The sequence below is a fragment of the Oreochromis niloticus genome, linkage group LG14 (genome assembly GCF_001858045.2).
Source record: "Oreochromis niloticus isolate F11D_XX linkage group LG14, O_niloticus_UMD_NMBU, whole genome shotgun sequence".
In the NCBI taxonomy this organism is placed as follows: domain Eukaryota; kingdom Metazoa; phylum Chordata; class Actinopteri; order Cichliformes; family Cichlidae; genus Oreochromis; species Oreochromis niloticus.
The window spans coordinates 13,870,572-13,884,900 of NC_031979.2; the positions used below are offsets into that span (position 1 = coordinate 13,870,572).

At 40.4% G+C, this 14,329-nt stretch overlaps 1 protein-coding gene across 2 annotated transcripts in view; it reads right to left on the minus strand.

Moving 5' to 3' along the window:
- Window positions 1-248: 248 nt before the first annotated feature.
- LOC100697769 (WD repeat-containing protein 49) overlaps window positions 249-14,329 on the minus strand; it is a 36,598-nt gene continuing 22,517 nt past the window's right edge. For both annotated transcript variants that reach the window (XM_005474514.4, XM_025898258.1), the window contains exons 14-18: window positions 6,078-6,179; window positions 5,787-5,858; window positions 4,399-4,589; window positions 2,040-2,237; window positions 249-1,221 (exon numbers count right to left, since the gene is read on the minus strand). In XM_005474514.4, the coding sequence (XP_005474571.2) occupies window positions 964-1,221; window positions 2,040-2,237; window positions 4,399-4,589; window positions 5,787-5,858; window positions 6,078-6,179 (821 nt within the window). In that variant the 3' untranslated portion in view covers window positions 249-963. The remainder of the gene's footprint in view (window positions 1,222-2,039; window positions 2,238-4,398; window positions 4,590-5,786; window positions 5,859-6,077; window positions 6,180-14,329) is intronic.

Genomic DNA, 14,329 nt, shown 5'->3' on the forward strand with positions numbered 1-14,329 from the left:
TAATTTCTTCTTTCTTTCCCTCCATCCTCTTCCACTTATCCAGTTCAGGGTTGGGGGGATTGTCATAGGGCAAAAGAGCAATGCATGCGCAACTCCACTCCAAAAGGCCCTTTCTTTCTGTGAGGTGACAGTACTATGTGCTGTGCTGCCCTACAAAATTTACCAAAAATCAGGAACAAAGAAGTAAAAAGCTGTAGAAGAACAAGTGCCCCAGAGAATGGCCAGACAGGCAGAGGATGGGAGCCATCTCTTCTATCCTTGTTTACTGCCAGTTACTAATGAACTGCCTGCTTCTGGGTGAAAAACTGTACACACAAACATGATTAATATACAGTCAGATGCACTGCAAAATGAGGCAAAAAACATATCCACTCAGCAACATCTTTAAGGTTTCGTTCAGCGGTTACATCGTCAGTCATTGATGCATGGACTGATGGATGGATTTTCTGATTTCACACAAGCAATCATCCCCAGGTCAGTCCCATCTGCATTAGTGACATGAACTTTTGATTAGAAGACTCAGAACAACGGGAAAATCAAAGTATGGTGTCAAATACATAAAGCCTAAAAATCTGCATTGGCAATAAATGGAAGAGTGACTCTGAGAACACCAGTAAATGCTCAAAATAATTACTGTAATCTTACAAAGTACTTTTTTTCTAGGCACAATTAGAGATAAAAATCACATAACTGGGAGCAATTTAAGTGCTTTCATTCTTTGCAGATATGAAACGCATTCATGACGACTTACTGTCACACACTACACAATCCTAAATGATAAAAATAAAATGCCAAAAAGCAGCAATTCAATTTTTTTTTACTTTTCTTCTACTCATTCGACACACAACGTTGTATTTTCTTTAGCGAAACCATTACAGTGTATTTTTTTTTTAAAGTTTCATTCTCTTAAGTACTTATCCAATCCAGGAATAACAAAACTGTAAACACGTAGAACTCAAATTATCAGCTAAATAAAGTTCCTCTTGTAACCACTTTAGTTTCTCTTCTGTCTCTTTTGGCCATTTTCTGATCCTTTATCCACAGTTGTCCCCGCTCTGCAGGAGAGTCGTGTCCTTGGTTAACATTAGTCTCGCTGCTTGCCAGAGGTGATCTCATCCCTTCTAGTCCGGTGTTTTTTTGCCTTCCTCGGTCACTCTGGTCCTGCTCTGTTTCCTGTTGCGGCTGCGGAGTTCCAGGTCTCTCCAAACACCAAGGATCACTCTACAGATCAGGCACAGCACTGGTGAGCAGAATATTCGAGTATGTTGTGTTGCAAGATGACCTTGCAGCCCCAAGACTTTTCCACTGAATTGATAGGAGTCATCTGGATTTTGACACTAGAGTTTGCAGGATTACTATTATTAATTGTGTTATTGTCTGTATTTTCTCATGGCTGTAAAATTATATGTATTATTTGCAGAACCTGAGAACTACTGAACAATGTTATCTTTGTGAATTAATAAAATGTAGCACAATACCTCTTAAAATATAAAAAGCAACACGAACTATGCACTGAATTTTTTCTATTGCCTTAAAAACATTATATTAGGGAAAGCAGCGTATTTCCATACCATGAAATTTAATATAGAGAGCCTGTAAATGTATATTAGCTTTCATGCGTCTATGCAGTTCTTTGTGTTCTTATGAAATCATAGGAGTGAATTTGTGTGAATGTGTGTGCGACTGAATTTGTGTGTGGGCCTGAGGCAAACTGAAATGAAGCAACACTCAGCAGACACCGCCCCAGGCTAACTTCACATGAGTCTCTTTTGACACACACATGCCTAACCATGGCTTGATGCTAGGTTTCACATTCATTTTGTCAACTGGATGCTAACAACCACCAGCACGCTGCAGAGAGGGAGGTTAGGCTTTATCAGAGCCCTTCTGAACATCTCTACATTTCAAGTGTCAGGATATAAGGCCGTTAGCCTGCCACTGTGTCACTGAACAATATCTTCATCCGACAAACTCTTTATTACACACTTGCAGGTTGTGTTGCGTAACCCAAGGCGCTGCACTTGTGTGCATTTGTTTACCTGTCCGAACAAACCGACGGTCTCTCCAGGCAGGTAACTGAGAGCCAGACTGCAGTCTGACGATGCTGACAGGAGGAGGAGCTTATCGCCATGTAAACACATCTCCAGGTGAGTCACGTGGTCGAGGTGTGGATGGAAACTAGACAGCAGTTTTGGGAGTTCTTTGTTGACTCCTTCACCTGGAGTGAGGCAATAATACTGAGGGACAGAGGAACAGATCATTACACAACCGCTGAGCCTTGCCACCCATAGTTACCGTTGCTAAGCTTTCTGTTTTCTCAAATCACACAGCAGGTTACAATGGCAACAGTGGCAGATTTACCACTCTCATTACCGCTTCTTGTGTGTTATATTGGTGACCATAGATTTTGGAGGCCGACATAAAAAATGACTAAAAGATTGAGGTAGTTAATTCATATAAAACTGTATTTAGCACACAATAGGTGACTATGGTATGCCAAGAGCGAGAAGTGTGTTGTGCGTTCTATGGAAATTGCCAGAATCCTCACAAGCTGATGATTTATGTAGAAGCCTGAAATAAAGGAAAATCCTTGATATTGCACTGCAGAAAAGCTAGTTAGCGCTAATATTACAGTGCAGTAAAATTCTTGAAAGATCTGACTTTCTGGAGATGATTTGTGTTGTGAATATTTTTGCTTAATATAGATAACACAGAGTGAGACAAATGCTTTTTTCAAAGAAAGACTTAGGGCTATGTTTAGCTGGGGCTCCTGAAGAGTAAACTTTTTAATGACAGAGCTGCCACAGTTGGAGTGTACAATGAAAGTGAGATCCCACTGTAAATGGGGGACTTTTCCACCATAACCTGTATAACCCATAAAATCATATCAGCTAATGATGTCCTCTTTGGCCCAGTTAGCACTTCCAATGTTGGTAGTAACCTAGCTGGCCATGCATGCCTCTATTGGCATCTTAAAGCAGATGAAGTACATTTTTAATCAATTTCTGACATTTACTGCTTTGTCTTTTTAATTTTGCAGAGTAAATAAAACCTCTAAACTTATAACCTGTTAACTGTAACTTATAAGTTACAGTTTATACAGCTGGTGAATCATAGTTTGGTATTTTAATCATTTATATTTGGTCTGTTGAAATTGAAATGAAATGCTTTTATAAAGTGTTGATACTGCATAAAGGCTACAAACTGATCATTTTATCCATTCTTAGGTGGTTGCTAGGCAACATTATCATTACGTTATTATTTATAGATAAGAACCTTTTCAGATAGGAGGAGTTTCATGTGTTACTATACGATAACACTGAGGGTACCTAATAACTACAAGTTCAGTGTTAAGAGTTACAGTTTAAGCACAAAACATTTATTTTCAGTTTATTCATTTTTATTCCACACCTACTTTAGTTTCATTTAACTTATTTAACTAAGTTGCACATCATTTTAAGGTGACACCTGCGACTGACCTGAGAAGTGTCTGGGCGCACGACTCTATACTGTGCAATCATGTTAGTTATCCAGCTGATTCTGAAGTGCGCTCGAAACTAGCCGAAGGGACAGGATTTCTACCAGAGCACTGAGATTGCCCAGCTTCAACTATATATACATAAATCTCCATAAATTAAACTGGAAGCCAATTGAGACGTACCCATCTGAATTCATCCCCTTATAAACTGTGACAGAGAGTTGAGCTCTGAATATTGTGGCAATAATACCCGAGAGGGTGTTCTTTTACTGCGATTATGAGCATGACAGTGATGCAGCTGTGCTTCATACTGACGGCACGATCCAAGTCTTCATAACAAGAGTCAAAAAGTCGAAAGGCCTCTCTGAGGTACGAAAAACTCTTCAGTGACCAAACGCATGGGACATTCTCGTGTGATGAATTGAATCTCAGTGGATGTGGACGACTTTACTGATGATGTAAATGATGACTCCTCATCACTCCTCTTCTAATCGAGGTGGTCTACAAAAACAATATCTTTTGTTTAAAAAAGGAAGCAATTACAAATCTCATCCATTTCTAATGGCCTCTACTGCTTTAAAATAATATTTTTTAAAAAACCCAAAGAGGATGGAGGCATTACCTCTCTCCGCTAATCCATCAGGGGAGATTTGCTAAATGATTGACTGTCTTCACTGTACTCCAGCAAGCTGCTGAGACATCGCAATGACAGACAGGGCTGTCATTTTCAGAGTGAACAACACGCTTGGATTTAATGGAAATATCCAGGGTCCACTCTTTCTTCACTGTCTATTAAAGTCTGCCTCTTGATCTCTGTCCCACCCTCGGGCTCTGTTTTCATCAGTCTCCGTCATTTTCTCTTTTTTACTCCCTTTTTCTTTTTTAAACACCACAATATACACAAATGTGCACAAACCCACCTTCACGTCCCATATCTTGACTGTCCCTTTCCTGTCAGCTGTGGTTAAATATTCTCCACAGGGACTGACAGCCATTACAATAGATCCCAGTTCCCCTTCGTGGGCCGTGAACTGTCCTACCAGACGACCGCGCTGGGTGCTCCAGAGCCTGACCGTACCTGAACCCCCGCAGGACACCAAATCTGCAGCGCCTGATGGAAATGCAGAAATAGAAATGGCTGCAATAACCAGAGGCATCGGTTATTTCAGACGTGTGTTTGGACTAGATTTGAAAAAGAAAACGCATGCTGTGGTAGCAATACCATAAGCATCAATAGGAGAATGTCAAACAGAGTTACAATAAGTCAGTTAGAGTGTACCCATGTGGTCTAAAACGTAATCTGGCCTACCTACAAAATCAATTATGGATTAAAAATGCTTGTACTGTTGCTAAGTGTGAATCTCAAACATCCATGATACTGAAAAAAGAAAAAAAAAAGATCAGCAACATATTTCATTAAGCACTGAAATAGTTGAATTAGTAAGAAATCTGTACAAGTTCTGACTGACAGTGAGATTTTTTTTGTCAATAGTAAACACGGCCAGGGCTTCCTTTGTTTAGTCCTCCATGGATCTGGCAACCCATAGAAAAAACTGCTCCACTAACATCATCAACAGAGCCACATACCTCATTGCTACAGCAAGCCCGAGCAGCAGCAGCAGGCACAGAGGCCGATCATGTTTTTTTGTTTTTAAAGCACCTAACAGCTACAGCTCAAAGATGCAGCAGCTACTTAACAGAGAGAATAAATCTAAATGGATTTTAAAAAGTTAAGGGACCAGGGAATTTTAAAATAAATACAGGAAAGTAAACTTTGGCAGGAAAGTAGTTACAAATTTGGAAAACTTGCTACATCAAAGGATCAGTGATGTGCAGATGCTGTACAGTATTTCCACACAGCCTTACTGTATTTGAAATATGTAAACACCAGACACACAATCTGTGTAAAACATCCTTGAAAAAATAAAAAAATAAATGCAAGGCCATATATTCAGCAGATCTGGCATTTTAAAATGTAGAACGCCTTTAAAGTAACTTCATTGTTTGCATCCGCTTCCGCTCTTGGGTTTTGCAGGCACGTCAAACTACAACACTTTTACAGCAAGCATGCTTAAAGAGGCTCACAACAAGAAGGTGAAATTAGCTGATTTGTGAATGCAATAGTTTTATTGTTAGGAGAAAAGTTAGAAAAGTCAAAATATGGAATTTGTTTGGGTGAAAATAGTTTTCTCTCAGCTGACATTTAATACTGAGCCGAGGCTGCCCCACAGTGTTACACAAACATACAGCCTCCCACATCTTTTAGGACTTACTTTAAATAACACTTTAAAGAGTCCACAATCTATACCTGCAGTTGTTACAGATGTGCGTCCTGGAATGAAGAACAGTCTGGTGATGGCATCGCAACTGTCCGAGTCCTCTGTCATTCAAAAGCACGTTGAGAAGTGAGAAGTGGGGAAGCAACCCAGAGTGTCAGAGTTGAGAATGAGGAACAGAAGAAAAAGCAAACTGGAACAGGCGAAAAACATTAACTTAATTTCTTCTTCTTTTAAAGATTTTCGGAAGAATTAACATCTAATAATAATTACAGAACAGACGGTTTGAATGTGTTTGCAGCTGCTGTCGTTGAAAGTGGCACCTTGCTGCTTCTTGCAGTCTTCCCCTTCGTCATGTGGCCACAGTTTCCTCAAAGCTTTTTCTGTGCTGCTGTTCCACACTATGATCTCGCCATGGTAGCTTCCTGCTCACATCAGAAGAGGGACAAAACACAGAGGAAGAACACAGAGAAAAGAACCCTTCTAAAAACTGTACTTTGCTTCATGGCAGTATATAGTAAACTTCACCGCCTGTGCTTTACAAGTTCTTGTGTTTACCAAGTCTCTTCACGGTAAAAGAAATACAAAGACTATACACACACACACACACACAAAAGAAAACTTTTTATCAACACACACTTACTTTCTTATCTTGCTGCTGAATCATGCAAGCTGGCCACTAAAAACTTCTCTAAAGATAAAGTTCAACATCTGTCCCCAGCTACCATCTGTTCCAACACTCAACCCCTAACTTTTACTGCAAGAAGAAGTGCTTTTGAAGTAATCTACATTATATATAAGCAAGAGCACATGCATGGCAATGTGTTTGTCAAAAACGGCAGGAATCTCATCAGGTCGCTCAACAGTCCAACAGCAGGACTTAATGAGATGTGTGAGGAGTGTGTTGGCTATGGGAGGTGAGTGTGTGTGAGCAATAGGAGGTATAAAGTTTATGAGAGTGCCAGTCTGCTGCATTATTCATGCAGCCCAGGGCCAGCTTCTGTATTTCAAGTGACTTTTATCATGTCCTGTGTGTGTGTGTGTGTGTGTGTGTGTGTGTGTGTGTACGGCTGAGACAGAGAGGGTCAGAGAGAATGAGAGCAGATTTCTGCATCATCTACACAATGTTGGGCTTTAAGATGCAGATGCTTTAATCCCCCTCATTAATTTTTAAAATCACTTTGATGCACTTAGCCTGCACAATTTTGACAACATACATAGAGCACACATCACAGTGCATATTTAAACAGGGGATAATAACAAGAAATACAAAGAAGCACGTACACAAAATAGTAAAAGAGTACTATACAGATTTATCACTGCACAGCAATGTGCAAAAGTCTTGAGCCATCTCTCATCTCTTTATACTAAAAAAGAGCTGCAGCGATTTATTGAAAAGTGTGCAAACGTAGGTGGAGATACAATATATAATAAGAAAAGAGTTTGCACGGTTTGTCATTTTAACAAACTCAAAAGTCAGTTTTTGGTATGACCACCTTTATTCTGCAACACAGCCTGAACTCCCAGTGGTGGCAAAAAGAGTTTGCTTAAATGGATCATCAAATGGAAGGGCTGTGTTTGGGATATTACTGGAGGAGAATGAGTTGTCTGTCTAACGTTGCTTACAGGCTTCGCTCCATTAGCAGCAGAGTAGCGTTAATAGGAGGAGCAGTGATGGTAGTAGATGTACCGTAGTATCAAGAATAGATGTAACACCTGTAGTCTGAACTGCAGCTCTATACTTTTGTACTATTATACTTCTGGCTGCAGTGTCAGAGTTAGTAAAAGCAGCAGTGACTGGCAGACGTGCAGTTCTGTGCAAAAACTTCTAGTCACCCTTCGTTGCTTATATTTTGCTCAGAAAATGGGAAATGGGTGGTGATTTATTAAAATGTATGCAAACTGTCAAATGCTGAAAGTCAGTATTTGTTATGACCACCTTTATTCTTCAACACAACCCTAAATCTCTCAGGCAGCTTTCTTGTCATTTCTTTAAGGAGTCTTGAGGAATAGTTCTCCAGGCTTCTTAAAGGACATTCAAAGCTCTTCTTTGGATGTCGCCTGCCTTTTGTTCCGTTCACTGTCAACATGATCTACACTGCTTCGCTAATGTTGAGGTCCGGGCTCTGGGGAGACTGATAGAGCTTAACTGTGTCCTTTTCTATCCAGGTATGCTTTTAATACATTGAAATGTATAGATTGAAATGTATTGACACTCATTGTCAGCAAATTCAAATGAGAACTAATCAGAACTAAATAAGTTTTGCATAAAAATGGGCTGAGTTTGGAAGTGAGTGAACTGATCGGTAGTAATCTCCAGTATGGTTAGATGCACACATTTGATCTGCCGCCAAGAAACAGGAAGGGGGAAGCTCCCAAATTAGATGCTTTGTAAAGTGTGTGGAGAAATTCTCAACAAACTTTTATACATTAGATTTTAGTCGTAGATTTAGTCTACAGTTGATTCATGTTATTTAGTCGACTAAAACCAAATCAGAAATAGCTGTCAAAGTTAACACTGGTGTTAATTACCTAAACTGTTCATGAAAGAGCCCAGAACGTGTATCACAGATGGCTGTAGGCACTCACTGTGCTACGTCTCTCCTGAATTTATCCAAACATACTGACGATTATTTGTAGCCAAAATTTCAAATTTGGATTTGTCATTTCATTAGACATGCCACTGACTTTCAGTCCAGTTCTTCTGTAATTTGGCGTACCTCAGCCTTTTCTCCCTGCTTCCCTTTCTTAAGAATGGTGTCTTTACCAACCTTCTATTGAAACCATTTCTGATGGGGCTTCAGTGAACAGTAGATGATAAACTGAAGAGCCAAATCCATCTCTCAGGTCCTGTGACAGGTCTTTGCTGGATTCTTTCATATTTCTTAAGGACATGACCTTCAGATACTTTTCATCTGCTCTAGTTAGTTTTTTAGGCCTGCCACTGCTTCTTTTCTTCTCTACTCATCCAGTTTCCTCAAATTTTTTGAAGGACATATTGCACACCATGTTGAGCTGTGCCAAGCTTTAGCTGCTTGGAAATCACTTTGTTCATATACAAATATTATTTTATGCCTGTCAAACAGTATTATCTTTGTAGATGTAACTAAAGAAACCAGAAGAAAACGTGTTTTTTGTGACAGGTTGCTAGTAACGAAGACAAAAGACAATTTTAAAATGATTCTTTGTTAAGTGGTCTAAGTGTAGACACAACACTGGTTCATCTCTTAGGTTTGATGCCTTTTTAGGCTTGAGTGATTCATAAATCAGATCAAAAAACAAAACAGTCCTCTGAATGTGGTCGAGCACAAGGACAGGACTAAAAATGAATGGAAAAGCAGCCAAAGTCTGAAGTCTATTAAAAGATCCTCAGAAATCCTGGAGAACTATTGCTCAAGAGCACTTTAAACAAATACAAGAAAGTCTTGGTCCTTGGAGCAAAAATATAAAGAAATGAGGGGTTGCCCGAAACTTTTGTTCAATATTGTAAAACATGATTTTGTTTTTAAAAAGATTGATTGATTTGGCAGAAACAAACATGTACTCATTCTATTTTCAGCAAATAAGCTCAAGACTACAAATGGCTACAGAGGTCAGATGAGTTTTTACCATTACAGAGCCTGTGCTACTGCTGTCAGTACCAGCATGGAGCCAGTTTGCCTTGGATGCCTTGTGAGAGCGATCTCACATTTTGACAGGTTTGACAAGTAATTTCCTTGATATGAAAATCATGGCAGACAGAATCTGTCTGGTACATCAGCCAGTCATTAGTGAATTTCTCGCGGCAGCTCCTCCCATGTCTATTAAAATCAGCTTTGGGCCCAGCAAATTTGTGGCGCCAGCTTTTTTTTGGTGGAAGTCCATGGAACCTGTTCCAGTTAACCCACCAGCACAATGTCTGTGGTAAAAAGTTCTGACTCCACCGAGTCATTTTTGAACTTCCATTCCTCTGCCTCAGTTAATGCCAACTCAAGCGGCATCACTTGATTTAATATCAGTGATATTAAATATTGTTTACCTTTTTTCCCCCACAAATGTAATACTCCCCAACAGATTTATATATATACACACAAAAAGAGCCCCCTCTGCTCAAAAAAAATAAAATAAATAAAAATGTCATTGTTGTCATCACGTCCTTTGATTTCTGCGCTTGCTATTTCTATTTGCAAAACATTTTGGCCATTCATCAAACTTCAGATTAGTTGGTCCCTGGTTGCTTGGAAGTTTTTCATTCACAAAGGATTAAGGGATTCAAGGAAAGAAGGAAAAGTGAAAAGGGGGGTTATGACTGAAGGAGATACACAGAACCCATATATCCTGCTGTGTTTGTGTGCACAGAGATGCGTGTGTGTGTGTGTGTGTGTGTGCGTGCACAAGTGTGTGTGTGTGAGTGAGAAGTCAAGCAGAACCTAGCAAACACTGAATATGGATGAGGAGGCCTCAGTCCCCCATCAACCCAATGTTCCTGCTACAACTTGATTCAACTCGAGACCCAAACTAACAGATGCGTGCGCGCGCACACACACACTCACAAAAATAATATACACAAACACAGACACGTGCACCGTCTCCTAAGCAGGTGCGAGGCCAAATAGAACTTTAAATTGACTTTTCTCACTGGTGGCCATGATGCCACCACTGCCTTCACTCGGCGGCACAAGCGCATAACTTGGCAGCACCGATGCTTTGATGTGAAAAGAGCATTACTCACTGCAACCCCGAAGAAATATGCAGCCAACTGAAACTAATGCGTCATCGCTTTTAGATGCCGCCTTTTTGCTCGGTGGATTTGTCAAAGAAAGAATTTGCAACCAAAAAAAAAAAAGTTAATGTAGAAAATAGCACACAGTTCTCATGCACCTTTTACTTTAATGTGTGAGTAGATAAGTGTGGAAACGCAGGAAATAGCAATGCGATTCACCCTTTTTTCCCTTTACCCCCTCCCTTTCATTCGTTTTTTTCCCATTCCTTTCATATGCCCAAAGGCCAGGGGAGGAGAGCAACACACAGGATATTAAAATGTAGGAGGAGTTAGGAATGAATTACAATATTTTAGGAATTTTTTGGACAAGATATTAGCAGATGTGGATATCCCAGCACCTCTGATGACGAAAAGCTGTCGCAAAGGTTATGTTTTTGATTCTTCCCCCCAGCTTAACGCTTTCTCCTTCTAGACATTAAAGCACTGAAGCTCAAAATATAAAAAATGTGATTTATGAGGTGACTCATTTGCATTCAGCCCGCACATTTCCAAAGTTTTTTCTTAAAATATACAAGCACCCTCCCTGCAGCCGTACAACATGCACGCACAGACGTACACATATATGCTCGAAAGGCAGAAACACACTCATTTCGCCCTTGCTTCCACTGAGAGAGTTCTAATAAACATAATTCAAATTGGGCATTTTGGATTAAATTGGAGGTGGAGGGAGCAGTGCAATGCGGGGCTATGTGTAGATGGAGGGGGGGGTGGGTAGTCTAAAGTACAGAGATTAGATAAAAAATGAATAAATAAATTGATGGGGTGGGGGGTGGAGGGTGGGGGGCTGAGCACGGGGAAAGAAATTGCACAGTGAACTTTGAAGAAGTTTCCAAGTTTCCAAAGTAGCTCCTGAATTGTGCTTTTTGTTCTAGCTCCAACTATTCATTTCCTTCCAAACCATTTCTCCCTCCAGCTTCGAGAATACCCCGCTTATCTACCTTTCCACCTCCATCCCTCACTTTATCGCTCTCAGTACTTATCTGTGGGCTTGATCTGTCTCAGAAGGCCAGAGAGGGGCCCTGCAGTTTGTGTCTGCACGCTGCTCACACAGACTGGTAAACTGCAGCTGAACTTTCAATACGTGAGCCAAAGTGATACAACTTTACAAAGTGAAGAGCATACTGGGGCAAATTGGGTGCAGAGTGTTTGCAGTTTGAGGGTTATACAAGTGGACCAGTGGCTGGAGGATTGCCAGTTCAATCCCCAGGCAAAAAAAAAAAAAAAATCTTAGAAAGTGATGAGTACTGAGGGGTCATGCCGACGTTTCAAAGCAAGCCGTCTTCACATGCTAAAAACCATGACAGAGCCGTTAATTCTATGTATTTGTCCATGTAAAGAGCAGCTACTTGGTTTCTCTGTTAATGATGGCTGATACTCAGTGTGACAGCTTTGCAGATGTGATCAAGTGCCAAGGAGGGAGGGGGGGGATTGCAAGGTCCACAAGAAGCTTAGAAGCATTTTTTTAAAATCATGCACAAAAACTTTGGAAAAAATGTTTTTGAAAAGTTCACATGAACTCGAAGAAGTGGGATGAAAAATAGAGTGATTGGAAGACGAACGCTTCTCGTCTGCTCTTCCATTAGCCAGAGGCGCCCAGTGTTTCTGCATTTTAATAAGCGCTGGTGTGATTTTAGGACACTACCCCGATTTCATATGTGTGAGTCATTTGCAGCTCACGCCGCTGAGTCCATGCACTAATCAGCTGCCAAATCATTCTGATGGTAACGCCGGAAAATGTTCTTCAGTGTTCAGTTTTATTAATGCTTTTTTTTTTTTTTTTCCTTTCACGTTTTGTGTAACAGTTCTACCCTCAGTGAGGTACTGAGTAATTGTTTCTCCAAGGACTCGGGGAGGGAGAGGCAGAGAGAACCGTGGAATCAGAATTAGAAAATACAAGTATAGAAACAGAATGTGAAAAGAGAACTGCTTGTAACTTTTTTATTGGGAATAGATCTTGAGCTTATTGGATGAACCAGTGCAGAGCCTGTTTAAACAGTGCCTGTAAGAACAGGTTGATTGCTTAGCCTCCAGTATTAAATCTTCAGTTTTCTTAATGTCATCATCTAACCATTCATCCAAACACCAATTCTGCAGATTTAGAAAACTTCAAAGTTAAATTAGCTGTCGCCCTTATTAGGCATAACCAGACTGTTACAGTACAGTGGGTTTTAATGTGGCACATGGTGATGGTTAGATTAAAAAACATTCATTCACTGATTAGGTAGTTAATGATTTTTATTAATTAATTAATGAGAATTCCGAGTGAAATTCTTAACATCTGCCACCTCTGGCTCACATCCTCTTGTCTTTTTGGCAGTGACACCATCTCCAAACCCTACATCCACCCTCCACTCACTCCACCCACTCCACCCTGTCTGCACTGTCTTCTTTACCTCTCTGTGAGTGCACTGAGTGGCTTTGGATGGTTAGAAACTCATCCACCTTCACTACCTCTGCTCTTTGCAGGTTCAGCTTTGTATAACCCACATGTTATGCCATTAATAATTGTGAATGTATGTTTTAGGTGTCTTATCAGAAAAATATCAGCGTTCAAATACAAAAAAATGCTGTTTAATTACTGTATGACTTAGGCCTGTCCACAGAAAAAAGCATCATAGCTGACTGTTGGTCACTAGTCAACATTCTTGGTCAATGACCAGTATCTTTTTCTTTCACTGTTAGTTGCTTAGTTTATTTATAAACTGTAAATCTGTTGCACCTGCATTTGTTTGGCGAGGGACAGGGACAAAAGCATTTGACCACTTACACATTGACATCAGCACGAGCTTTGATGGCGTTCTATTCTAAATCCATAGGCATTAACGTGGAGTCCGTCCCACCTTTGGAGCTTTAATAGCTTCCGCTCTTCTGGGGAGGCTTTCCGCAAGATTTGGGAGTGTATCTGTGGGAATCTCAGCCCATTTATCCACATCATTTGTGAGGTCAGACAGCTGCTGGAGGGGAAGTGCTTGGCTTGCAGTAATTCTAGTTCATCTCAGAGGTGTTTGATGGGTTTGAGATCAGGGCTCTGTGCGACCCAGTCAAATTCTTCTACACCAGGTTCATTCAACCATGCCTTTATGAACCTAGCTTTGTGCACTGGGGCATAGTCACGCCGGAAAGGAAAAGACCTCACCCAATCTGCTGCCACAAACCTGGAAGCATGGGATTTATTGGGCATAGGATCAATTTAACCAAAAAAGGAAAAATGCCTTCAAAAGGTAGTTTCTGTTTTTTATGAGAAACACTTGAGTGAAAAGGACACACGAGGGGAAAAAAGGGTTATGCTTGTAAAATTATGTGGTTCTCCAAACTGCTAGATGTCAGTCTCTGCCAGTCTCATATGACAATCTGAAGTGGAAAAAACTTATAAAACAAAATCATAATCAGCCAATCAAAATTGCAATCTGTACATTTCTAGTTTTTTCACTTAAAAAACAAAAAACAAACACACATCTCTCATTTCATCTCAGTTTATGAGTCCCTCTGTCACCTGTCTGTGTTTCGAAGCCCCTCCCCTCCACACTCAGAGCAGAGACAGACATACAGGGATTTCTTCATTTTCTAGTGAGATGCGGTACTGACAGGAAAACGTGTGAGGTTTTTTTGTCCTCATTATACTTGACGACCTTTCCAGTTTACTTGCCTCTAATTACGAATTTAATTAAGATGGAAATGGCAAATTAAGGCATTCTCAGATTTAAAGGTTTCGGTCTGTGGTGGAGGCAAATGTCAGCCCACAACAGAGAAAATGGAAGCTGTTGTGCTTGTTGTTGAGTAATGTGGCTTGCACCAACAAAGGCCAACAGGGGA